Here is a 25,798-nt window from a genome sequence, read left to right as displayed (position 1 = left end):
TATTTCTTCAGTTGAGCCTCAGATCTCCTCTTCGCTCAAAAGACCTGATCAGGGATTAACACACCAGGTCAAGAAATCCCGTTTGTTCGCTTTTATTATTCTTCTTCTATCTTCTATCTTTCTTGTTGCCGACTAACTGATACATCATCGGAATCATCAGAAGCGTTATCCAAAAACTCATACCCAACATTGTAGTGAACGATTGTTCTAAATCAAAATGGAAGAGAATGTTGCTTAATTTTTGACTGATAACTATAAAGAAGAATAAGACGAAGGCCCTACGGCTTGGAAGAGGGGGGGGGGGGGGGGGGTTGTTAATTTTTGGGATTTAATAGGCGGGTGAAATCCCGCCTTAAAAATGTGTGTTTCATTAAAATTTTATAAAGCTACACATTTAGAGGAGGCACGTTTTATGAAGGGCGCCCTCCGCATTCCATTTATATTCTTTTCTGACGCTAATTTTAGGGCACGCACAAATGCATATCCTCTATCCTTCAAATTTTAAAAAATTGACATTATTTTTTAGGGCACGCACAAATGCGCATCCTTTATCAGCGAGTGTCATTGTTTGCGCGTCATTAAAGGGCTGTTTTCTAGTAGTGGTGTATCCATCACAACTGTATATAATTAAGATCTTATAGCTTGAGAATATTTGATCTGGCCTTATGTTCTGTTCTTATTGATTAGGGCTTGGGGTAGGATGGGATATTCGAAAGTCTATAGGGTCCAGCGTTATGTATGGCTAGCATACACTAGTGCTGTAGGGGTTGGTGGAAGTTTCATGGAAGGGTGGGTAGTGAGAGGCCGGGAGGCCAGTTATGAGATATTTAGCATTTCTCTACGAGTGAGGATTTATCGCCCGTTATGTATATGTATATGGTAGGTTGTGTTACTTGAGATAAATATGGGTAGGTGTGGAAGGTAGTATGGTCCCATACTACTGAAATCACATGACCCATACACGTATCAAGGAAGTCACAACCCCTAGGGTTGGGTTGGGGAGTCGGTTCCTAGTCATGGTATGGAATATTCAAGACGTCTTGAGACCAGATCCAGGTTAGGATCGGCAGCGGGCATCCATGACAGGCCATCATTTTTTAGTGGATCACGTTAGTGAGATCATCCAGGAGTAGGTGATCAAGATTGTTCGGGGGTAATTTCCAGAGATGTCGGGTCTATTAAGACCGCTATGGTTGAGTATTTTGGCGAGCACTAGGGGTGCAAATGAGCCAAGCTACTCGTGAGCTACTCGGGATCGGATCGATAAAAGCTCGACTCGAAACCGATTTTAAACGAGCCTGAGCCGAGCTCGAGCTTAATATTAAGCTCGTTTATGAAACGAGCTCGAGCTCGAGCCTATGTTACTAAGCTCGATTAGGCTCGCGAGCCTAAATGAGCCTTTATATAAAATAATTTATTATTATTATTTTTATATTAAAATAAAAACATATTTCGGGATTAGGGATTTAGGGTATTAGTAGACGAGATCGAGCCGAGCTTAAGCTTATTTAGGTACGTCAGACAAAAAACGAGCCGAGCCCAAGCCTAAATCGAGCTTGTATAATTATTTATGAGCTCGAGCCGAGCTCGGTACAAGAAGCTCGAAACGAGTCGATCTCGAGCTTGAACCTCGCATAACTTAAACGAGCCCGAGCCGAGCCTGACCAGGCTCGGGCTTGGCTTGACTCATTTGCACCCCTAGCAAGCGCTATGCAACCATTACCGAGAGGGCTGATGCGACAGTTTTAACAGCTGTAACGGCGGCAGGGGAGAGGAGTTGGTTGAGCTTTCCAGTACCGAGACTTGTTATTGGTGCATATTCTGATGGGCAGAGGGTGCATTTATATGGGAATAGGAGGATGATATGTACTCGTTACATTTCCACGGGTTGAGCGGGAGAGGCTAGCATGTGGGTATCTAGATTTGAGGCTCGAGGGTTTTGCTCGAGACCAAAACGTGCGACGCAAGGACACTGGAAGGGAGCGATGGTGATGTTCAGCTGGGGATTTACAGCTGGAAGTGGAATGGTTAGTTGATGGATTGGATTGTTGTTTTGTAGGGTAAGGATTGTGCCCTCTCAGTTTTTCGAGCTCGAAGGAGTGAGCAGGCTTGTGACCCATGGGCAGGTTGTCTTCTAGCTTGGGATCAGCTGGTTACAGAGGTTGGCAACATTATTTCAGCATCGGTGAGCACAGGTGGGTCGCCGTGGCATATGTAAGTGTGGAGTCCAGTTTTCCTTGGATCTCTTGCATCAGACGGTAAGGATTGATTATTAGATCTATTGTACTCTTGGAATTGTAGATTATGTCTTGGGAGTAGTTGTAGCCCGGTTTAGGGCAGAGGTTGCTTCAGCTGTTGCAGTTCAGCTGTGGACGTTTAAACTGGTAAGTGAGTCAGGGTGCGAACCCTGAAGAGACTAACTAGAGCCCGAGAGCGGGAAGTTTATTGGAACACCTTTGGGAAATAGAGGTATTACATGGGAAGTCTTCAGATAGGGTTTCACAGGATGGTTATTCATCATTATCAGGACTCAGTTGTCTTAGCAGTCGTTCGTGATTGATGGGCGAAAGCGCCAACAGAAAAGGGGTTCGTTGCTGAGGTATTAGTTGGAGCATTTATCTTTTAGCCTTTAAGACATGAGTGGGGGGGGGGGGGGGGGGTATCTCTCAAGCATTAGTGGCTAATGGTTTCTCTAGGGTTCAACAAGTTTTCATCAAGTTCTTGGAAGTGTGTGATCGATTAGGATGGGCTAATAATGAAGCACCAGTGGAAAGAGTTGTTCGTCATCTAATCGGTCGTTGGGAAGTGAGAAGGATTGAGAATCCTCCGGTTTTCATGTATTAGGAAGGCTTAGTCGAATCTAAGTAGGGGAGTGTTACCCCGAGATGTGGAAGTGGGAGAGGTTTTGAAACTGGGAAAATGGAGGCCCTAGTGGCTGCTTGGTTTGAGGGTTGTGTTGATTAGGGGTTTGGTAAAACTCCCCAACATAAGAAACACATCTTCTGGGTGCTTGATAGCAGAAGCTGGGGAACCAGGTGGGGGTTCTAGTCAAGAATTAAATTTAGTTCGAGTATTCAGTCAAGGATGTGCTTGACTTTGAGGGTTTTTGGATCAATAGATTAAGGGTTTTGTTAGATGCTATGGATCAGTAGTGTATTCAGCACGGGAGTGTGGGTTATTTAGCGTGTGTGGTAGACACGATGATCAGGGAGCATACCACAGATTTCCGAGAGGGTGGACAATCGGCATGAGGCCTAGGGTTAGGCTGAGGATATAGTCCACAGAGTAGACCCGAAGTTCAAAGCCCCAAGTGGGTGAGAACAGCATGCATGAGAGAGAGCATCAGGAGGGGGTTCAGGAAGATGCTCAACAATTTAGAGCAGTCCGGATAGACTAAAGGCCAGTTGGGTGTACCAGTTAGACCGAAGGCTCAAAGAACGGTCCAGACAGACTGAAGGCCTTGTAGGGCGGTCCAGTCATGCTGAAGACTCTGTATATGTTCGTAGATCTATGTTCGGGTATTGAGTAGACTACTATGCTATATCAATCAGAAGGTCTATCCCCAAGTAATTAACATGTTGCTGGAGTAGGCTGAAGAGTCCAGTGTATTTTTGGTTGAACGGAAGTTGTTATTAGTGGTCGGATGGAGCTCAAAAGGGTCTTGGTGATCTCATCAGTTCAGGGTGTCTCCGAGGTTTCATCTTCTGGGATTGGGTAATACTCCAGTGGGGACTTAGAGTGGGTCCGTATGGGTATTCGACCGTTTTTAGGAAGGTTTGGGATTAGAATGTCCTGTCATTCAGGTTCTGGGAACCGGGTCAGATCTTTCTCATGATCATCTTTGGCACTTGGATAAGGTTGAGGCGGTCCTGCTCTATGCAGTAGGCCAAGATACCCGGTGCAGGGTGACAGTAAGTCGTAGGCATGGAGGCTCAAAGGGAGCGGTAGGGTTGAGGCGGTAGGCCAACAAACCCTGAAAATTTCAGCTCGATAGTTGAATTGATTAGACATGATTGATATTCCAACCAGAAAAGGTGATATGAGTTAGATATGAGTGTCGTATTGGTTGAACGGTAGTGGTATGTATGTTGATGATGGTTTGAGTTATCGTGATGTGTCTTGGGTTGGTTTCATCCGTGATAGAGTCGTAACGTGTCTGAAGTAAAGAGAAGATGGGTCACTAAAGACCAGGTAGGATGGGAGGCTGACGTGGGTCATGTAACGTTCATTATGTTGGCAGGAGTTAGTGGCAGGGCGTAGGATTGCTATTTGTGTGTGTGTTTTGGTTCAGTACTCGGTGAGGTGTCTGATGTTCGGGTTGTGGACATACAAGTTGGGACCAAGGAGGTTTCGAATTTGCTTAAGAAACACCATATGGTAGCAGGAAGATTTGAAGTAGGTATATGAATCGGGATTCATGACTGGTAGTAGTTTTTATATCGTTATGTAGTTCGTTGATGAGAGGAGCATCGATTAGGCCCTTCGAGTGGCGGAGGAAAGTGGATATATGCAGGGTCGGAGTGTTGGGCAACTGAAGTGACGACAGTAGTGCCGTCAGTCATCGGGAGCATTCCAGTCTTGAGCTGAGGGCCAGGAAGGGCATACCAGACTCATTCTATGGGCTCAAAGGCAATCTAGACCTATGCTAAGGACCACATAAGGGTATTCCAGTTATAGGCTGTGGGTATAAAGATTGTGTTAGATGCATTGCTGAAGATTCGGGGGAGTTGCACTCGGTTGTGTCGAATCAAAGGAGTTTGAAGGAGATGCAAGAATAGATCCTTGGATTCCAAGTATGATTATAGGCACGGGATATGTATGTAGTGGTATTCCAATCTAGGGTATTCCATTATGAGGATGACCGGACCCTATGATTGATTGGATCGGGTGTGTTTGGTATTCCAACCCGAGGGTTGATTAGGCTAAACATGCATGAGGATGCGAGGGTATAACATTCTAAGGATAACTAGACCCATCATAGGCATACCTAGTATTCCAGCCTGAGGCTGATTGGGCCACGTATGAGTGTTTATGTGATATAGCTGGTTGTTCATGAGAGTTACTCAAAAGCTGAAGGATGCGTCATCCTGTCAGCATGGAAAAGGACTAGATCGGAGAAGGAGTTGTCCTTAGTAGGGACGTGATGGTAGTGTCTGAATAGATCTGGGTTGGTTGGGGATATCAGAGTTTGCAGTGTAGGGGTGTTATCCAAAATCGGGTGTTGCAGCAAGCTTCGAGGACGAAGCCTAATTTAAGTGGGGGAGTATTATAACATCCCAAGTTCAGAAGCAGGAGTTCAGGGGTGCTAGGTGTAAATAAAGGAGTAGACTCGACGAGTAGGTATCTTAACTCGTCGATTTGGAGCGGGTGTTGGGCACGTATTAAGCGACCAACTCGACGAGTCGGTGGCTGGACTCAGTGAGTTGGTGCTGGAAAGAGAAAACCCTAAAATTTAGGGTTTGCACCTTATTTAAAGGATGTTATGTCCTCACCTCAGCCCCTTACTACCTCTTGACGGCCAGAAGTAACCCTAAAAGACCCAAGCCCATTTGTGAGTGAAAGAAAGGAGAAAGTGTGTTTTGAAGCAATTGTAAGAAGAAGGCTAGGAGGATTGGATCATAGAAGAGCTGGAGGATTCGACTCTTTTGTTGTGGGCATTAGTTTGAAGGTAACAAGTTCATACATTGACTCTATTACATTTAGATCTATTCATGAATGGGATTTGGGGCCATTTTACCATGTTTAGGATCCATTCCAGGTATTGAGTCCAGATCTGTGGTTGCGGCTCCAGATCTAGACTTGTCTTGGTCCAAGAAGTAATAAAGTATCAGCCTTTGGATTGTTTATGAAGCATTCTTTCCTTAAACCCTAGCACTAGCTTGATTTGGGCCATTAGCACTTTGTATTCACGTAAAGTTTTCAAATTTACGTGAGAATTAGGCCTTGGAAGGATGGATCTGTAAACTGGAGTCATTGCATCGCTTAAAAAGCATCTGTATGGATGAAGGACTGAAGGAACTCGGCGAGTCGCAATGTCGACTTGACGAGTCATATGAAGATAGTCCTGGGCCCGACGAGTTGGATGAACAACTCGGCAAGTCCGATGAAGATTGCCATAGAACTCAACGAGCTGTATGAACAACTCGTGAGTCGGTTAAGGTTTCCCCAATTTATGTATGCGTGTGTAAATGTCGAGTTGCAAGAAGGAAACTCGACAAGCGGCCTTAGAGTTTGATCGTAAACTAAAGGAACTCGATGAGTCACTCTGTGATTGGGCGAGTGGGCAAGTACTTCAAGGAACTCGGCGAGTAACCGAGGGTACTCGGCGAGTTAGGGTCAACATGGACCGATGACCTTGAATGATGACTTTGACTTGGACCAGGGTTTGATTAGTTAGCTGTTGGGGTACCTTGAAAGGTTGGGAACTTATAGGTATGATTATATTATGGTAATAGGTGGTGGAGCTTTTGATAATCATCCGATAGTTGGAGTTCATCTATCGAGTCGACATCTGCAAGGTGAGTTATCCTTACTATATCAACAGGGTCTAAGGCACCAATGTCATCTCTTTATGGATTGTATTCGGATTATTGCATGTTATGTTGATTTATATCCTGGTAGTTAGGATGGTGATATGCTATGCTTTAGTGACTTGGTTGGGTCGGTATCCTGGTATATAGGATGATGTTATGGTAGCGACCTGTTAGGTCGACATCCTGGTTATGGATTGTTGCTATGCTTTGTGATCTGTTATATCGGAATTAGGACTGATAGTATATTATGCTCTTATGTTCTGTAGGGATTGGTATGTTAGTAACCTGCTAGGTCGGTGCTTTAGTTATGATAGATTTCTAGGATTGATGATTAGTGAGATAGATATGTTTGATGGTTGTATATGTCAGAATATGATAAGTTATGCGCACATGTTTATTTACTTGCTGGTTGGGTTGAGGCGGTCCTGCTTTGTGCTGAAGGCCGACATACCCTATGAACGGTTCGGGGAGACTTTAGGCCCACGTGGCGGTCCAGTCATGCCGAAGGCTTGGGATAGGATCTGATAGACAGTAGGCCCTGCAGGGCGGTCCTGTTAGGCCGATGGCCCAATATGCATGTTTTTGATTGTCTGTTACTGATATGGTATTACCAGCGTGGTATTGGTATTTGGGGGTAGCTCACTAAGCCCTTGGGCTTACAATTTCAGTTTATTGTTTTAGGTTTAACGAATGGTCGCAGGTAGGCGAAGTCGTGACCGTACACTTCCTCGATTAACAATTATGATTTCTGGGAACTCTTATGTATAAACTATTTTGGAGACAAATTGTATTAATTGAATGGTTTAAAATGATTTAAAAAGTTTTAAATTTGATCGAATTTTATGGGTGTTACACATAGTCACATGTGTAATGATGTAGAAATCAAATATCATATATGGTAAGATTTGTAAGTCTGGACTTTGCTTTTTCGATTTCTCTTTTTTGTTCATTGGCTTTGTCTTGTATAAGATCTATACTAAGGAACATCATGTAGATGACATCAAGCATGTCTCGGAATACTGTCATTGGATTATGACTAATCTAGTTTGTATTTTTGATAAATTTTGAACTACTCCTGATGTTTTATGGTTAAACAATAAAAGGATAGATTCTTTTGTTTCATACTTTTCTTTATTAGTCTGAATGATTAGACTTATTTCTGAAGTCCATCTTTCGATAAATTCTTTTCTATTTGTTTCAATGTTGTCAATATTGAGAATGTTTGTTCCGAACTAGTTTGGATTTCTAGTGGGAAGATTTGGCATGAGCCAATTCTATGACCTTGTTCAATTTTAGATCCTTTTCTTCTTTCACCTTGAAAAGAAGATTCTCCAGGATGATTGAAATGTGGTTCGGTCTTATTCATCCCGAAGTTAGGCTCTATATCAGAAGAAAGAGATTCTACTTCTTCTTCTGAAATACATAAAGAAGTTTCTTTATCAGATATTTTTTCTATGATGTTAATCGTTTCATCAAAATGGAAAAGTTGTTTAAGTTCCTCAGATGTAGAGATTTCTAAGTTTATTGTATCCTTTCCTTGAATTTCAGCAAGATCTAGTAACCTAAGAGCTTGATCAAGAATAGATACAATTGATCCATTGATTATCAATTCTTCATCTTCATAGTTATCCCAAAAGAATGTTTATACTTTAGATAAATAATCTATCATGCTGATTTAAAGTTGTCTTTAGGCCATGTCATAGAACTGAGATTCCTTGATGATCCTAGTTCTTCATTTCCTTCATTATAATTAGGGCATGAGTACCTACCAGTGAATGGCTTTTTATCTTCAGTTTTAGGATCTAAAACTGTAGTAGTTTTATTGATTATATCAATAATTTCTTTGTTGCAAGAACTTTTTTGAAGTTCCTTTTGCATTTCATTAATAATTTTAGCAGCGATGGCTTCTAATTGGTTTGTAGTTACTAAGCCTTGGTTAATCATTTGAACAATCTTTTTTGATAGTTCTTCAACTTTTTCATTTAATTGATTAAGTGATTCTTTAATGTCAACTGATTAACAAATTTATCCACAACCAAAACATCTATAATCAATAGATGTTTTGTGCCTATTTTATAGGGACATGTAACAGTTGTAAATTTATGAATAAATCTAGATTTACTTATTGCTTTATGAATGTTCACATTCATGTTATGAAATGATGTATTTTGTGTTAAAGAATATTTTCTCATAGTGTTAATTATAAAGCAAATCTATAAGCTTTCATTAAATTGATATTTCTGATCATGACACCTAAATAATCAAATGATATTTGATTCAAACTTATCTATGTCATAATCATCATGACTATATAAATATGAAACACATACACCAACTTCAAAAGGATGAAAATTTTGAAGGCAAATGTGTTTGATTCATTTGACATATGTGAATCCTATTTATATGGGAAGATGATTCGCAAGTGTCTTTAACTATTAGTAGTTAAAGAACATAAGACTTGACAAAGAATTACACATAAGTGATGTATGTAATTTTTTCAGAGTAGTCTTGATGATAGATTCTTAGTCAATTTCACTGACAATTTTTTTCATTATTGTTGAAACTTTTTATTTGTTCAAATTGTTTCATAGTGAAGATTGAAATACAACCTAATGAGATCATCGCTAACCTTTTGTTATGAAAAAGAAAATGAGGTTTGTAAACCAAGTCTTGTTGGAACATCTTAGGAGTTGTGAAATTGATTCACAACTCATTCCGAAAAAACACTCACTCATTATTATTATGGTTCTTGTGGCACATGATCACTTGGTCACTTGGATCTACCTTTTGATATTCGAGGTAGCCTTTGAATTCTCTACTTGGATAGGGTCACCTGGCCACTCGTTGAATATCGATGTTACAAGTTTTTGGAAATGATAAAACATATACCTTGTAGTATGTGTGTACCTGTGTGCTTATGTGTATGTATGTATGTATGTATGTATGTAAGTATATGTATGTATATGTATGTATGTGTGTATGTGTGTGCTTATGTATATGTATGTGTGTTTATATGTGTATATGTATGTGTGTATTTGAATGTGTATATGTATGTGTATGTGTATGTCTATGTGTGTATGTGTATGTATTTAAAAGAAACAAAGTAGCTTGTTAATGAAAGTGTAAGCATTATAATGTTAAACAATGAAGCCAATAATAGACCCCGAAGTTGCACACGCCTTTATGAACAATATTAATAGTTATAGGTTGGTGAAAGTACAGATAATAATGTATAATAGATGCGTGAAAAAAACGAAGTAGAAAAAATGACATTTGGTGCCCGAAAATACAAAAATAAGAAAAATCGGTAGCTAATTACATAGAATATTGATAGCAAGCCTTTTGTGTAGCTATTCCGTAGGTAATTACCTATGGAATAGCTACGAAAAAGGTTTTCTGTCAGAACTACGTCACCAATCCGTAGGTAATTACCTAAAAATTAGCTAATAATTTTTCATATTTTTGTATTTCGGGCACCACACGTTTTTTCCGCTTTGTTTTTTTTTTCACATATCTATTATACATTATTATTTATATTTTCACCAACTTATAACAATTAATAGCGTTCATAAAGTCGTGTGCACATTCGGAATCTATGTTTAATAGAAAAATAACAGAAGAGGTCCCTGTGTTAACAAATTTTAAGAAATTGTCTCTTTCCAATATGAGAACTATAGAAATGGTCCATGTGTTTCACAAAATTACATAAATGGTCCGTACCTAATAGAAAAATAACAGAAATAGTTCCTATGTTTTATAAATTTATAGAAATGGTCCATGTGTTTCATAAAACTTATAGAAATGGTCCCCCATGTAAGGGAATATTATAGAAATTGTGTCGAAAATATATGATTAATAAACCCGCGAGCCATCCACTAGTTAAAGTCTAAAATCTAAATCAAGGAACTTTACATATATATACCATGAATGGAATTTAGGTGATGACATCACCTACCTTCTCCCTTAATATTATAAAGCATGGGTCGGTAAATATCAAGTGGCGAAAGCAGTAATGGTGAAACAGTCGAGTTACTCGTACAAGCCCTACCATTACCACCCGAAGTTGTAGATGTAGGAACTGCACTCTTAAAAGTTGTAGCATCATTAAAACTGAAACCGGTCAAATACTCAGGCCGAGTAATTACACCACTTGCTTCAACATCACCCGAAATCATAGCCACCACACGCGACATTGATGGTCGATATGTTGGTGAAGTTTGTGTGCATAAAAGGGCAACTTTTATTACTCTTTTCACTTCATTTTCATCAAATTCAGACAATTCCTCATCCACTAATACGAGTTCACGGTTCCCTTCATGTAGGTTCCATGCCTGAAATCATACCAAAGTTGGTTCACATTTTATGCAAAAGTATAAAAGTCTATGTGGATGCCATGTCAGCACCATGTGGACATAGGAACAATTTTTTCCATGTAGACGCCACATGAGATTTATAAGAGAGCTAATGATCACCAAGATAGAGACATAACTCCAAATGAATGACATTTTGAACATATTTAACAAAATAGTACTTCGCAAAAAGAAATGCAAATTCACGAAATTGCTTTTTCTGACAAAAATTTTCCCAAAAAGGATGTTAATTTTGTGAAATAAAAAAATTGTTAAGTATGGCTGATTGAATAAAATTGCTAAAAAAATGTTTATGTTATGTATTGGTAATTATATCTATATATATAAAGACTGAGAGCTTAAGTTTTTTGAAAATCTAACAATGGCAAGTGGTTGTCGGATTAATCGGTTTGTGCATGGCTGAAACTTTAGTTATAATAGGTATTTATTATCTTATATTTTATTAGCTTAGTAGATAGAATTGTTTTTTTTGGTTTAACCAATTCCATGGACTTTGGAGCACATGGGAAGAATGGGTCAGTAGGGTTGTACGAGTCTTTATGTTCTTTTCTTGTACTGCATGTGACTTTTAAGAGTGCTATATATAGCCTTCTCTTATGAATAAAATACGACTTATACGAGAGGGTTTTGCTTTCATTTTCCATCCAGTACATTAATTCTTTTGCAATCAAGATTTTATTTTCTTCTGTTCTGTCGACATATCTGAGTAGTAAGCAAACACAGGCTGTTATTTTAGTTTATATATTCTACATTGGTTAGTGATTACACGCTGGGAACTTGATGAACACTTTGCATTAGAAAAAGAAGTAACCTCTGGAAAGTCCAAACCATATTTTAAAAACCTACATGTTTTTTTAAAGAAATAAACATCACTTTTTGCAAAAAAGAATAAAATTTTGTGAATTTTTACACGAAATAGGTCTTCATTAATGAAAACGATCATTTGGTGTTATATGTTTACCTCTTTTGGTCAATTGTGTGATCAACTCTTTCTTGAAATTGATCCCAATGGTGTAATTGAATACGGTTTGGATGTTTAGTGACTTACCAAGTAGAATTAAATGATTAGGGCCTTAAAAATACATAACCAGTAAACTGGATGCCATTCTATGACATCAACCCTTTTGTTGAGTGCATAAATTCATTTATAAAGAAAATGGAGATTAAACATACCCATTCAAGAAGATATATTTTCTCATCTGCCACACTTGAATCGCAATTGGGCCTTCCACTGATGATCTCTAGAGCAACAACTCCAAACCCAAACACATCAGCCTTTTCCGTGAGATGTCCACGCATTGCATACTCTGGTGCCAGATACCCACTACATATGATAGTGAATCAATAAGACTTTGTCAGCTTCTTATTTTAAGTGTAAATTATATTTATGGTCCCCGAGTATGGTTGATTTTTGCAATTCAGTCCCAAAAAAGCTATCCCATACCATTTTGGTAGTTATTTAAGGGTCTTGTAACGTTTTTGGTCTCTGTTCCAAGTAAAACGTTTATTTTTGGTCCAAGTCTGACTGTTATTTGTAAATCTGGTCCCAAAAAGTCCTCTTATAATTTGGCTCCTTATTCGAGGTTCTTGTAATATTTTTGGTCATGTCCCAAATAAAATGGCCATTTTTAGTTCTTGTGTATGGTTAAGTTTTTCAATTTTGGTCTCAAAAAGTTTTTTCTTGAAACGTTGTTCCTTATTTGAGGTTCTTTTAACATTTTTGACCCCCGTTCCAAGTGAAATGACTACTTTTTGTTCGTATGGTTGATTTTTGCACATTTAATCAAAAATTGTAGCCAGTTTACTTGGAACAGGACGAAAAAAATTACAAAGACCTCAAATAAGGACCAAAGTTGCAAGAGAAAACTTTTGGGACCAAAATTGAAAAAATCAACTATACTCATGAACCAAATATAGACATTTTACGTGGAACATGTCACAATAACGTTATACAAACCTCAAATAAGGATCAAAAATGGAAGAGAAGCCCTTTCAGACCAAAATTGCAAGAGAAAACCATTCGGACCAAAACTGAAAAAATCAGCTAAACTAGTGAACAAAAATGTAATTCATTCAAATTATATCAAGTATATAATCTTACATTGTGCCTGCAACACGAGTACTCATGTGTGTTTTCTTGTCGTCATAAAGTTTAGCCAAACCAAAATCCGATATCTTAGGATTCAAATCAGAATCAAGCAAAACATTGCTAGATTTCACATCTCGATGTATAATTCGTATGCGCGATTCCTCATGGAGATATGAGAGACCACGTGCCAACCCCATGCATATTTCAAAACGGGTAGACCATGGAAGTGACAATTTTTTCCTTCCTACATCATAGACCAAAAATTGTAACAATACAGCATTAATTATACTTTAGTACTTTATATTTAATGGCTAAAAATATGTAATTAATTTTTTATACCGAATAATGCTTGATCGAGGCTCTTGTTTTCAAGATACTCGTAGACAAGAAGTCGTTTTGCTCCATCGATGCAGTATCCGTATAATTTCACAAGGTTACGGTGTTGGACTGCAGATATTGTAGCAATTTCTGCCACAAATTGACTCCTACCGTGGTGAGAAGCTATGGAGAGTTGTTTAACAGCTATTACTCTCCCATCAGCAAGTGTTCCCTGTTTTTCATCAAAGAGAATTTTAAGATAGGATATGGTGTGATGAAATTGGGGAAGGAATGGAATGGTGAACTCATTCCATTGGAATGAAAAATACCTCTTTGTTTTACCTGATCGAATGGAATGGACCATTTATGAAGGAATGAGAACATTATTTGTTCCATTTTTAGCTAGTTTTTGTTTTTGTTTTTATTTTTATTTTTATTCCACCTTGGAATGGAATGAAGAATTGTAAATATAACCCATTTTTATTTATGTGCTTTTAAAAAAAACAAGTATTTTAAAACGTATTATGTTAATTATACTTTTTAGAATAACTAATTATTGTTAGTTTCGATTCTTAAGAGCCTTCACTATCTTTAATTTTTTTCATTTTTGTAGTCGAAGGATAGGAAATACATAGAAATGCAATATCTATAATAAAGGATCTAAGGAGGGGCATTTTGGTCATTCTAATAGTTAGGGCGGTTTAAATGAGGCAAATGGGGGTATGGTGGGAGTCGGTGAGCATCATTTGAAAAGTTAGAAGTCACACTTCTGGGAGAGACTTGGCCTCCCGGATGCCAAGAACCATTTGTAATCATTTATTTTTCTAGTTCAATCTTTCAATTTTTGTTCTAGCAGTTCAATTTCCATAGCTGATTTTTTTGAATTTTTTTTCACAAAAAATTTTCTTTTGCAAATTTGCTACTTATTTGAGGTTTATACAATGTTTTTTGGTCGGTGTTCCAAGTATAATGACTATTTTTTTGGACCAAAATTGAAACATTAGTTGTATATGAGTACCAAAAAAGTTACAAAATCCTCAAATAAGGACAAAAATTGCAAGAGAACTTTTTAGGGCCAAATTGCAAAAATCAGTTGTATGCAGGCACCAAAAATGTAATTTAATCTAATTCAAATAAAAGATGATCACAAAAGTGACCAAAATGGGTGGTATTATGTCACCAAATGACCACTTTTTTTTATTTTTTTTTATTTGAATAGTTATCACAAAATAACCACATATTTAATTTGCAAAATGGACTTTGCAATATTACTTTCCAAATTGATTTATGAAAGCTCCCTACTACAAAAACCTTAAGTTTTTTATTTTATTTTATTTTATTTTGCAAGATCCCTTTTTTGCGAAATGGACTTTGTAATACTATGTTTTCAAATCGCTTTATGAATGGTCCCCACTATAAAAACCTCAATTTGTTATTCTAGCGGACCATTCATTAAGCAATTTTGCAAAATTGGTGGTTATATTGTGATAATTGTTCAAAAAGTGGTCATTTCGTGATAGGGCACCACCCATTTTGGTTATTTTAGCGGTTATTTCTTAAAGTAATATATAGAGTAGAGCTAAAGTAATACATTGTATTTACACATACTATAAAAAAACATATGAAATGTCAATCTAATCCTAAAGGCCAACCAAGCATGAGAAAGGAATGTAATTACCCATTCCATTATCTTGCTTATACCATTATCGAGTCCATTCCATTCTTTTGTCATTCCATTCCATCAAATAATGATAATTTAGTCCGACTTCAAGAATCATATACTAGATTTTTGATAAAAGAGTATAAAACTACCTTGTAAACAGGTCCAAAACCACCCTCCCCAAGCTTATTTGCAGGACTAAAATCATTTGTCGCATCTCTCAATTCTCCATAACCAAAAGTATATGGTCTTGCCTCAATTCCCAAAAAATCTGCAATTCAAGACAAGAAAAAGTCATAAAGAAATGCAAAATGAAATAAATCAACAATGAAAAACATTTTTCATCTATGCCATAAAAAAAGAGTTAAGACAACCACCTTCATCATAGTTGTCATCATTATTCCTCTTTTTCCTTTGCTGACGAAGAATATACAGGGCTAATAACACCAAAAAGCTCACAACCACAATCGGAACCAAAATCCCTACAGTCAAACCGGTATTATTCTTCTTCTTGTTGGAAGGTGGACTATTGCTCACACTAGGGATGAAATCTGTACAAGAACAAGTAAAGGGCGATCTTGTCATTTTGTTAAGTAGAAAGACCAAAAACTAACAACAAACTTCAAGAAAGAATATTTACTTGGGGTGACACTGATTGCTGAGATAAGTGGTCCAAAAGTTCCTTGGTCAGGTACAGCCCAAGTCCCTTTTCCAGACCAAAAGAAATGTATCTCAAGGTAGTTATGTGACACCTGGATTGTTACTTCCCTTGAAACAGGACTAAATGAAGCTCCCCCTGCCTCCCTTTTTATATCAAAATCTTCAAACACCCGATTTCCCTAATAAAAAACAAAATTTCAGAAACGAACTTACAGAAATTAGGGCATAAAGTCGGTTATACTCAGAGACCAAAAATGCAATTTACTCTAATTTGAATAAATTTGGTTTTTTGGTCCGTTGATTTTTTAAGTTTTGGTCCCAATTAGTTTATTCTTGCAACTTTGGTTCTTATTTGAGGGTTTAAGTAAAACGATAACTTTTCCTGAGTATAACCGATCTTGCAAATTTGGTCCAAAAAATATAGGCATGTTACTTGGTACTGGAACCAAAACAATATGAAAACCATAAACAAGGACTTTAATTGCAAGAGAAAACTTTTTTGGGACCAAAATTGCATATATTGGCTATACTTGGGGACCAATTTTGTTTGATGTTGCAAACTTGATCCCTTTGTCGTTCAATCTAACGATACAAAATCGCACGAATGATCCATATGGTTAGCTGAAAATTATCACTTTGGTCCAAAAAGGTTTAGACTAGCACCAGAGGTCCAAATTTTTCATTTTGTTGAGAGTTTGGTCAAATTTGATTTTAACTTTTTTATAAAGATGATTTTGCCCTTGATATATTCTTTTTCAGTTTTTCTATTACAGAAATTAAAAACGAAAAAAGAGAACACACACACACTCTCTCTCTCACACACACAATATAGCGTGATCAAATGTTAGACCCCGTTAAATTTTGTGGATGGAATCGTATAATCAAATGCAATCTTTAGTTGAGTTCCAATGTCTGGTGTGTATGCTTGTTCGATTAGCAGAAAGAAAGATAGACGGTATTTGTTGTCATGTGAAATGGGTTGAAACAATGGGTGTTTCTGATAAAGATGAAGAAATATGGATTTTATATTCTAGATGAAGGTGAAGAAATGAGTTTAACTCAGATGATGGATACAAAGTACAAACATTAAATCAGAAAACGAAATCTTTAATTGCTGATGCGATAGTCCATGCAATTTGGTTAAATAATATAAAATGAAGAAGATGAGGTTGAAGATTCTTCCCCAGACAAATGGTAGCTTTTATCATTCACACACACACAGAGGTGGAACCATGTGTAATTAAATAATAGTAATAAAACATGGAAAAAAACAAACAGAAAGGGAAAATCCGTCATTTGAAGAATTTTAAAACTCGCAACAAAATGAAAACTTTGGACATCTAGTGCTATTCCAAACTTGTTTGGACCAAAATGACATTTTTCAACTAACCACAAGGACAATTCTTGCAATTTTGTCATCTAACAACTCAAGCCGTTAGTCATTCAAATATTGTAATTATGAAAACGTATTTTAACACAGACCTGGATATAAATGTCAAATACACGCCTTCCAAGACTTCTCCAAGTGGGACCATCTTGTATCTCAAGTTCTGCGAAGTGAAGGTTTACAGTGTAGTTGCCGTTCTCAAGTCCTAAGCCGTAATATCTTAAAGATCCAGCAGAGAGTCTTGCTGTTTGGAAGAGTTGTGGATCTGAAGTGTTTGTAAACTCGCGTAGAGTGGAGACTCTGTATTTGGGGGGGTTGTCACTTAGACTTACTCCCACATTGCTGACACCCCACCTCTTTTCGGGAGTCAAATAGTATGTTGCGGGCCCTAGTTGTTCGTTATCTTGCTCATGGACTAATTGACTTGAGGATGTAATTTGTGGGCCACCACAATTGATTCCAAAGCTACTATCTGTAAAGAACCACGAAAACGTGCCAACTTTATACCCGGTTAAGGTGCTTTTTTCTGAAAAAGGGAAATCTTCATAAAGGACTATATTATGGGCTCATTAATGATAAAGCCATGAATTTATATTTTTATAGAAAAAAAACAAGAAACCGGCAATCGTTTACACATTTTGGATTTTAGCCGGTAATCTTTAGAAAACTCTCTATATATTCTATATATTCGGGGACCATTAACGATAAAGTCAGGATTTTCAACAAAAAATGACAAACTATTATCTTACTTCATTTTCTTTGTTTTCTGTCCGACAAAGAATATTATCAAATTGTAATCATACTGTATTCTTTTTGCAAAAGGATATTATAGTGTTGTTATCTTAATTCATTCTTTATGTAAAAGATATTATAGTACAATAATCTTAATTTATTCTCTCTGTCAATAATCTTAATTTATTCTCAGGGTATTATCTTATGTTGGTGATTTTAATTTCACCAAACATTTTGTGTAATTGGAACTAATATGTGAGTTAAGGGGTTTATAATTTGTACTCTATAATAACCGGGGTGTGTGGAGTGCACACATGTGTAAGATCTAATTATACGCAGCTACGACCAAATGGTGGGGGTCAAGGGGGTCGAGCCCCCTTGCAGGGTTCTAGGGGCATCGTCCCCAGCGGGGTCTAAGGGGAATAGCTTCTGACGATGGTCCCATTGAGCATACCATTAAATCCCACGATTACTTGACTAATTCAGAAAATGGAAACCCTAATTAAGTATAAATACCGTTCTTCTCTTTGAGGTGAGGCACACCTTTCTCAACTCTTCTTCTCTGACAAACTCTAAATTGTTCTAGCAAGTTGGTTTGCGTTTCTGTGCCTAGATTCGTAAGTATCCCTTTGGATTATACTAGTAACTCAGACATAGGGTATAACTATAGTTCGGAAAACGAACCTACACGATCCACTGGGAATCTGTATTTCCACCTTATACCCTTCTAAACGCTAACATCATATAGTAAGACGAGACAAGATCCACAATCAGACAAAGAGATTGTAGTAAGATAACCTTTGTCAAAAAGACATGACTTTATTATAATTAGCCCAAATGATTGGGAGTTTTATGAAGATTGCCGACTAAAATCCAAAATATGTAAATGATTTTCGGTTTCTTTTTTTTTTTTTCCTTTTTTTTCAAAATAATAAAGACTACTTTATTGTTAATGAACCCATAATATAGGGACTTGCCGAAGATTCCCCCAGAAACAAAGTCTTAGTGACTAAATTAAAAAAAAAAAAATCTTTAGGTAGTTAAACTGAGAAAATTCCAAAATATAATGTTTTTAGACTTTGCTACATAATAAAAGGAGAAACTTCATGTTTTTTGCTTACATATTGGTGATCCAGGATAACAAGAGAAATCCCTTTGGAGACAAACCACTCCTAAAGGCAAACCTCTTAGACAAAAAAATATTGCATTATAATTAGCAAGAAACAAAAAAATAAATAAACGAGTGAATCACAAAAATAGGAAATGTCTGTATCACAACATGACCACATTTTAAAATAATCACAAAATAACCACATATTTTGAGTAAAAAGGTTCCTGAACATGAGACATAACATGAGAAATTACTTTCTCTGAAACCATATTTAGCGAATTTTATTCTATTCCGCAAAAAAAAAAAAAATACCATTTTCAAAAAATTTATTTTCTTGGAAGTTAGGTAAACTCAAGTATTTCTTGAAATGCAAGCAAAATTAGATGCAACAAATGTTGTGTTTGGCGCGCCATAGTTAGCTAGCTGATAAACTAGCTTATTTTTTGAGCTTTTCTAAGTTGTCATGTTTGGCAAACCAAAAAATAATTTATAAGCTAGCGTTTTAAAAAGCTACTTAGAGTAGCTTTTTAGAAGTATTTTTTAATTTCCAAATATACCCTTAATTAACTATAAAAAACATATTCTTTTGAATGGCTATTTATATAATTTTTATATATTTAAGCTAACTTATTAGCTAGTTTACCAAACGTTATTTTTTATCGGCTAGTTTTTCAGTTACCGGCTAGCTTTTCATATACAACTAGGTTTTCAACTATCAGCTAGCTTTTCAACTAAAACAATTAGTTTTTCAGCTAGTTTACCAAACATTATTTTTTATCGGCTAGCTTTTCAGCTATCAGCTAACTTTTCATATACAACTAGCTATCAGCTAGCTTTTCAACTAAAACAATTAGTTTTTCAGCTAGTACGCCAAACATAACCAAAATTGGTTAACATTTCAGCTAGAATGCCTATTTGTTTTGTTTTTGTTTTTGTTTCTTTTTTTTTTTTTTTTTTTTTTTTTGCGAAATCAGGGGTTATTTTGTGATAAGTGATAAAAAGGTGGTCATTTTTTATACAACCCTTTCATTTTTTGTCATGATTGCTGTAGAAATAAACGTAGAAGTAAGTTGTAGCTTCAATATAAATACCTGCCTTCAAAATCACCTATAGTGAAGTTGTTGACGACTATATTACTGTACACGCATTAAAAACATGGTATTAGCTCCAAAAGCTATGCTAAAAAACTTATGTATGTTTCCACTTTTTGATAGAAAATAAACTCCAAATACAGGTACAAATGAGAATTTAAAAAGCAATATCCAAAATCAAACACGTACAGTTGTAAGCCCGAGTCATCGGCCCAAGAAGGAAGTGTCCCAGATAGTTCATTGTGTGACAGATCACTGCAAGAAGAAATTTGTATGGAAATTAATTAAGAAAAAACAATTTCTCTTAATTAAATAACCTATAATCACTTACATATTCTGGAGAGTTGTGCTCTTTACATCGGGAAGAGTACCAGTTAAACTATTGTTTCCAAGAAACCTGCAAATGATGAGGTGTATATTTGGTCAACATTGAGCCTTATTGACCAAATTGCATGAAAAATATTATTTATCATAAAAGGCGAATATTGGTATTACAATAAAGACATTTGGCTCAAGCTAAATAATCCTCTTGGAATCTCCCCACTCAAATTGTTGAAACTCAAGTCCCTAGAAAATACCATTAGAGAGCTTTTCTTTAATAGCTGTTAATATTCATGTTTCACTTATTAAGTAAATCTTTGTATTCAAATACTTCAATAAAAATGCAGATTACTCACAGTTCTGTCAAGCTTTCATACTCTCCTATATCATTTGGAATAGAGCCAGAAATTTTGTTATTCCTCAACCTTCTGCAAGAGATCATGACATCTTGTTATAATTTATATTCAAATCATCGATAAAACAAATATAAGATCTATATATTTTGCTTACACGATACTCAGGGACCTCAAGCCATTAATAAAATCCAAAGTTCCATTAGATAAACCACTTATGCCCCTGTAACATTATAGAACCCGACCACTTTGATTTAATTCTATGCAAATTAAAAGATCAAAATACCAACTTGCAATGTATAATTATAAGTTATTACGAGAATAAAGGCTTACAATTCCTGCAAAGAGGCCAGTCTAGAAAATGAAGGTGGTATTGAACCTTCAAAAGAGTTCCCCTCAATCCACCTATAAGAATATTAAGCACATAGCTTATATTTTGAATGTTCACAATGAAAAGCATGTATATATTCTAAATGCTTTGCTTACAAGGATCGTAATTGTGACCAATTCCCTATAAAGCTTGGTATTCTGCCTGTGAAATTATTATCAGAAGCCCATCTGTGAAATCGTTATAAAAAAGAAAGAGTCACGATTCTTATATGATGGATGAAATTCAGCTTTGAAAAATCAATGAAGATAAACGCTCTTACACTGTCTGCAGGTTTCGTAAGTTAGCAAATGAAGGAGGTATAGGACCACCAAATCCAGCACTATCAATGAAACTGACACACTCAATGTATATAAAGATGATATATATTAGATGATTTAATCAATGATATTGTCTACAATTATATATGCATAACAAAAGGTAATAGTGAGTACAATAGTAATGAAAGAGGATTCAAGATGAGTGCTCTTACAGCTCTTGTAATCTTCTCAAATTTCCAAGTTCAGATGGTAGGGGACCAGTGAAACTGTTTGTGCTTAAACTCCTGCAACATCGAAAATATATAGATTATAAAATTGTAAGCAACAAAGAATTAAACAGAAGAAGTTGTTGCTTGATGGCAGAAAGACAAACAAAATAGGAAGAGATATACAGTGATCTAAGATCAGTAAGTTGTCCTAGCTCTCGTGGAACTTGCCCTGATAATGCATTGATGCCAAAACTCCTATAAAAAGTTGAGATTCTCATCATATATCTGAAATCTCAGATGTATTCTTAAATATATAGAGGTTAAAATTATTAATTGAGTTTAAAGTATCAAAAAGGGATGGCTTACATGATCTGCATCCGAGTTAAATTGCCAATGGAAGGTGACAAGGGACCTGTTAAGTAATTCAGGGCCAACTGACTGTAGCAAACACTTGATTATTTAACATAATACAAGCACAAATATTCATAAAACGAATATATATTTTTAGGTTACAACTTTCATTAGTATAACAGTATAGTGAAGAAACAGCTGTATACGTACAGATTTGTAAGGTAAGTCAAAGTCCAGAGTCCTTCTGGAATTGGACCCACAACATCCATTCCAATAACCTTTCTGATAATTTTCAGCGAGAGAATGATTGTTAGAAGATAAATAGAATACAAATAAGTAACAAGTTTCTAAAGTTTATTCCCACATAACAGAGTTGTATATTTGAAAGGGAAGGAAGGAAGAGAAGTACTCACAGTTGGGTGATGTGGCAAGTAGTAGAATTGGGGAAATTACAGTCGCATTTGATGCCGGGATTGTAACCGAAGGCATTGAAGTCGGTAGAGTTCAAGGCGGCGCCGCTGCATGGGTTTCCGCTTATGTTCCATCCCATCTGTGTTACTGAACTTTCCGGTATCCCCCATTGGCTGAACATTGCATTTAAAACTCGTGCTGCAACACCAATTTTATTCAGTTTCATTCATATTCCAGATCATAATCATTGTTGCTAGTGATTTTATTCTTCAAAGTAACAAAATCGAAAACTTATTTCACTAGTTAAACAGAGAGCGAGGTCGTGATCTAGAATTTTGAACTTCATTGTCAAACCTAGGTTACCCTAACTCTAACCTAATGTCCATAATCTCAACATCTCATACGAATCTTCACAATCACACCTGGCGTACCGCCAACATCTGTTGTCCCTATAGGCGTTTGTGCCGTTCTATCGGGAAAAAGAGTAGAGGACATAATACCCCATTCTTGAGTTCAACTTAAGGAGAGAAATGAAAGGAAATGAGTGGAAATGAAAATAAAATAAAAAAGATTGGTGTTCCAGAGTTTTATTAAAGGAGGGAAACGAGAGGATCACTTTCTCTCCTAACTTTCCTTCCGATTTGGGAGGATTTGGAAAGAAAGAACAAATGATTCATTTTCCTTCCATTTCTCTCCAACTCGGGAACACGAAAGAAAATTTTGTTTTCCTTTCCTTTCTCTTCTTTTCTCTCATTACTTTCTTTTCTCTTCTCTCTCTTTTTTTTTTTTCTTTTGTTAAACTCAGGAACGAGACGTAAAAGTCGGTGGATATTTGTCAATCACAATCACAAATTATTAAATGCAACCCTTTATTTTTAGTCACATATGAAAAGGCCCACTACTCATCCTAGGGGTGAGCATTTCGACGAGACCGGCTCTTGGACCAGATCAATTTCGAAGAATATTGTGGACTGTAGACCGGACCGGATGAGACTTACCGTGTCCAGGTCTAGGTCTGGGTTTTCCAATTCTTTGACCTGTTTGAAATAACACAACTTTATATGCATACAATACAACTTGTTAAAACACGTTTTTGGGTTTGATACAACTCGTTAAAACGAATATGTTGTTGGGTTTGATATGTTACAACTCTAAAAAACGAATACTTTTTTGGGTTTGATGTGGTACAACTCGTAAAAATGAATACATTTTCGTTTATTGTGCCATTTGGATCGGTCAAACTTTGATTATTTATAATTTTTACTATTTGTTTGAATGATTGTAACTTATTGAACATAACACCAAAAACAACAAAAATTATAGTCTAAAATCATCTACAAACTTTAAATACATGTTGGAAAAAAAAACAAATGTCAATTCGACTTAAAACGAATGAGATATGCTTGTTTAAAGAATTTCACATAATACAAAATTTTTAATTTCTTGTTGAAAAACTGAAATATTTCAGTTTTGATATCTCATATTTGAATGCTTGTAACTTATTGAATATAACACCAAAAACAACAAAATTATAGTCTATAATCATCTAAAAAATCTGAATTACATGTTGGAAAAAACCGCATATCAATACGACTTAAAACGAATAGGATATGCTTGTTTAAAGAATTTTACAGAATACACAAGTTTAAAATTTTTGCTGAAAAGCGGAAATATTTCAGCTTTGATATCTCATCTTTGAAGCATTGTAACTCATCGAATATAAAATCAAAAATAATGAAATTATAATTTCAAATTATCTACAAACTCTAAACTACACGATAAAAAAACCATATATTAATCCGACTTAAAAAGAATGAGACATGCTTGTTTAAAATTTTTTACAAAATACAAACGTTTAAATTTTTGCTGAATAGCTGAAATATTTAAGCTTTGATATCTAATATTTAAAGGATTGTAACTCATCAAATATAACAAAAAAAAAAAAAAATTGTAGTCTAAAATCATCTACAACTCTAAATTACACGTCGGAGAAAATTAACAGCATATCAATCCAACTTAAAACGAATGGAATATGTTTGTTTAAATTTTTTTTACAAAATACAATTTTTTTTTTTAAAATAAGCCGATCCAAAACCAGTTTTTACTTGAAACCGGCCAGACTGTACCGGTAAAAAAACCAGAGAAGTTTTGCTGAAATCCTAGAACCGAGAACCAACCAGGGGTTCAAAAAAATGGTCCCGTTCACCGGTTTGGTCCGATCCACATGTCCAAATGTTCACCCCTAACTCATCCTAACAAATTCTCGATTAGGGTTATGACTTATGATTATGAATAAGAGTTTTCGTTAACGACGGACTATCAAATTCAATATTGCATAAAACTTATTGTACTTATATTTATAATCACATAAATATTTTTTTAAAAGTTTTTTTATAGGGATGAGCATAGGCAGGTACCCGCCTCATTTGGCGAGAACCGGAACCGGAATCGCTCTAGGCGGTTCTTAAAATTTTGGAACCACTCCCGGAACCGGCGGTTCCGGTTCCGGGAGCGGGTAACCCGGTTACATTAACTTTGTCAACTTTCGTCGATAATACCGCAACTTAGTTCGATCCAAATAGAATCAATTCGGCGGGTACCCAGCAGGTAGCGGTTCCGAAAAAATGAGAATTGGAACTGGAACCGCTTAAGGCAGTTCCATAACTTTAGGAACCGGAACCGGAACCACTTAAGACAGTTCGAGTTCCAGAACCGGCAGTTCCGATGTGGTTTTGGTTCCAAAAGCGGATACCCGGTTCCGATGCTCATCCCTAGTTTTTTATATGCACGATTTGCAAAAAAACAATTGAAAAATCATGTTTTTGTTAAAAAGGCCTATATTATCTCAAAATTTGATGACTTTAAGCCATGTCCGAATTGGCTTTGAGAGTTTGGATAGCTTATAAATATTAAAATAAAAATCAAGTTTTATTAAACAAGTTCAATTATGTTAGATTTTGAATAATTCAAGTCGTATCCAAGCTACACATTTTATGTAACTGTGCATAAGGTTCGGAGCAAAAAAAAAGTAATCAAATTTTATTCGAAACGCTTGATGTGAAGTTGTGAACGACCATGATGTGAATAGAGAGAGAGAGAGAGAGAGAGAGAGAGAGAGAGAGAGAGAGAGAAGAAGAAGAAGAAGAAGAAGAAGAAGAAGAAGAAGTACCTTCAGCTGGATCGGTGGTGTTTTGAGCTCGAGTTATGGCGGCGGTGATCGTCAAGCAGAAATAGAAGCACAAGCACAACCGAGATGCCATCACACAGATCCTGTTGCCTCTGCAATCATTGCCTCCGTCAGTTGCTTCCATTTAAAAATACAGTTTCACATCATATTCATTTATATAAATGCATACATAGCGTAAGCAGACTTTTCTTCATATACATAAATGCATTCCAATGATACCATATAAATGCAATGACAGTGAAGCAGACTTTACTTCTTCCCAGTTGAAAGCAATGGTTGGTCCTACTTGTCTGCTTGAGTGTGTTTAGAAACCGGATATAAAAGTTGTGTTAAATAAGTTGATAAAAAATTTGTACAAAAATTATAA

The 25,798-nt window shown here is 36.2% G+C and overlaps 1 protein-coding gene across 1 annotated transcript; it reads right to left on the bottom strand.

Annotated features, from left to right (window-relative positions):
* Positions 1–10,326: 10,326 nt before the first annotated feature.
* Positions 10,327–25,574, bottom strand: LOC145004494 (putative LRR receptor-like serine/threonine-protein kinase At1g56130). Its single transcript, XM_078963425.1, has 24 exons — positions 25,414–25,574; positions 22,247–22,442; positions 22,044–22,115; positions 21,849–21,920; positions 21,666–21,737; positions 21,486–21,557; positions 21,276–21,347; positions 21,112–21,183; positions 20,959–21,030; positions 20,783–20,848; positions 20,629–20,700; positions 20,447–20,518; positions 20,283–20,348; positions 20,141–20,206; positions 19,952–19,996; positions 18,871–18,935; positions 17,113–17,489; positions 15,611–15,809; positions 15,348–15,521; positions 15,123–15,241; positions 13,332–13,542; positions 13,005–13,236; positions 12,077–12,227; positions 10,327–10,864 (listed from the first exon to the last, which is right to left on the bottom strand). The coding sequence occupies exons 1-24, from the start codon at positions 25,553–25,555 to the stop codon at positions 10,481–10,483; spliced, it is 3,141 nt and encodes a 1,046-aa protein (XP_078819551.1). The 5' UTR covers positions 25,556–25,574; the 3' UTR covers positions 10,327–10,480.
* Between the last annotated feature and the right edge of the window lie 224 nt (positions 25,575–25,798).

Source organism: Lactuca saligna, chromosome 7, assembly GCF_052625555.1.
Source record: "Lactuca saligna cultivar CGN05327 chromosome 7, ASM5262555v1, whole genome shotgun sequence".
NCBI lineage: Eukaryota > Viridiplantae > Streptophyta > Magnoliopsida > Asterales > Asteraceae > Lactuca > Lactuca saligna.
The sequence above is the reverse complement of the archived record's forward strand: the minus strand, read 5'-3'. Positions and strand labels throughout refer to the sequence as shown.

What these genes read in the sequence shown, in the direction of transcription:
- LOC145004494 (XM_078963425.1), bottom strand. Translation starts at nt 25,555, where the DNA reads ATGGAAGCAACTGACGGAGGCAATGATTGCAGAGGCAACAGGATCTGT. An exon ending in CACCACCGATCCAGCTGAAG is followed by an intron (nt 22,443 to 25,413) that starts GTACTTCTTCTT and finishes TTGGTGTTGCAG; the next exon opens with CACGAGTTTTAAATGCAATG. An exon ending in ACTCGTGTTGCAGGCACAAT is followed by an intron (nt 12,228 to 13,004) that starts GTAAGATTATAT and finishes TATCATATGTAG; the next exon opens with TGGGTATCTGGCACCAGAGT.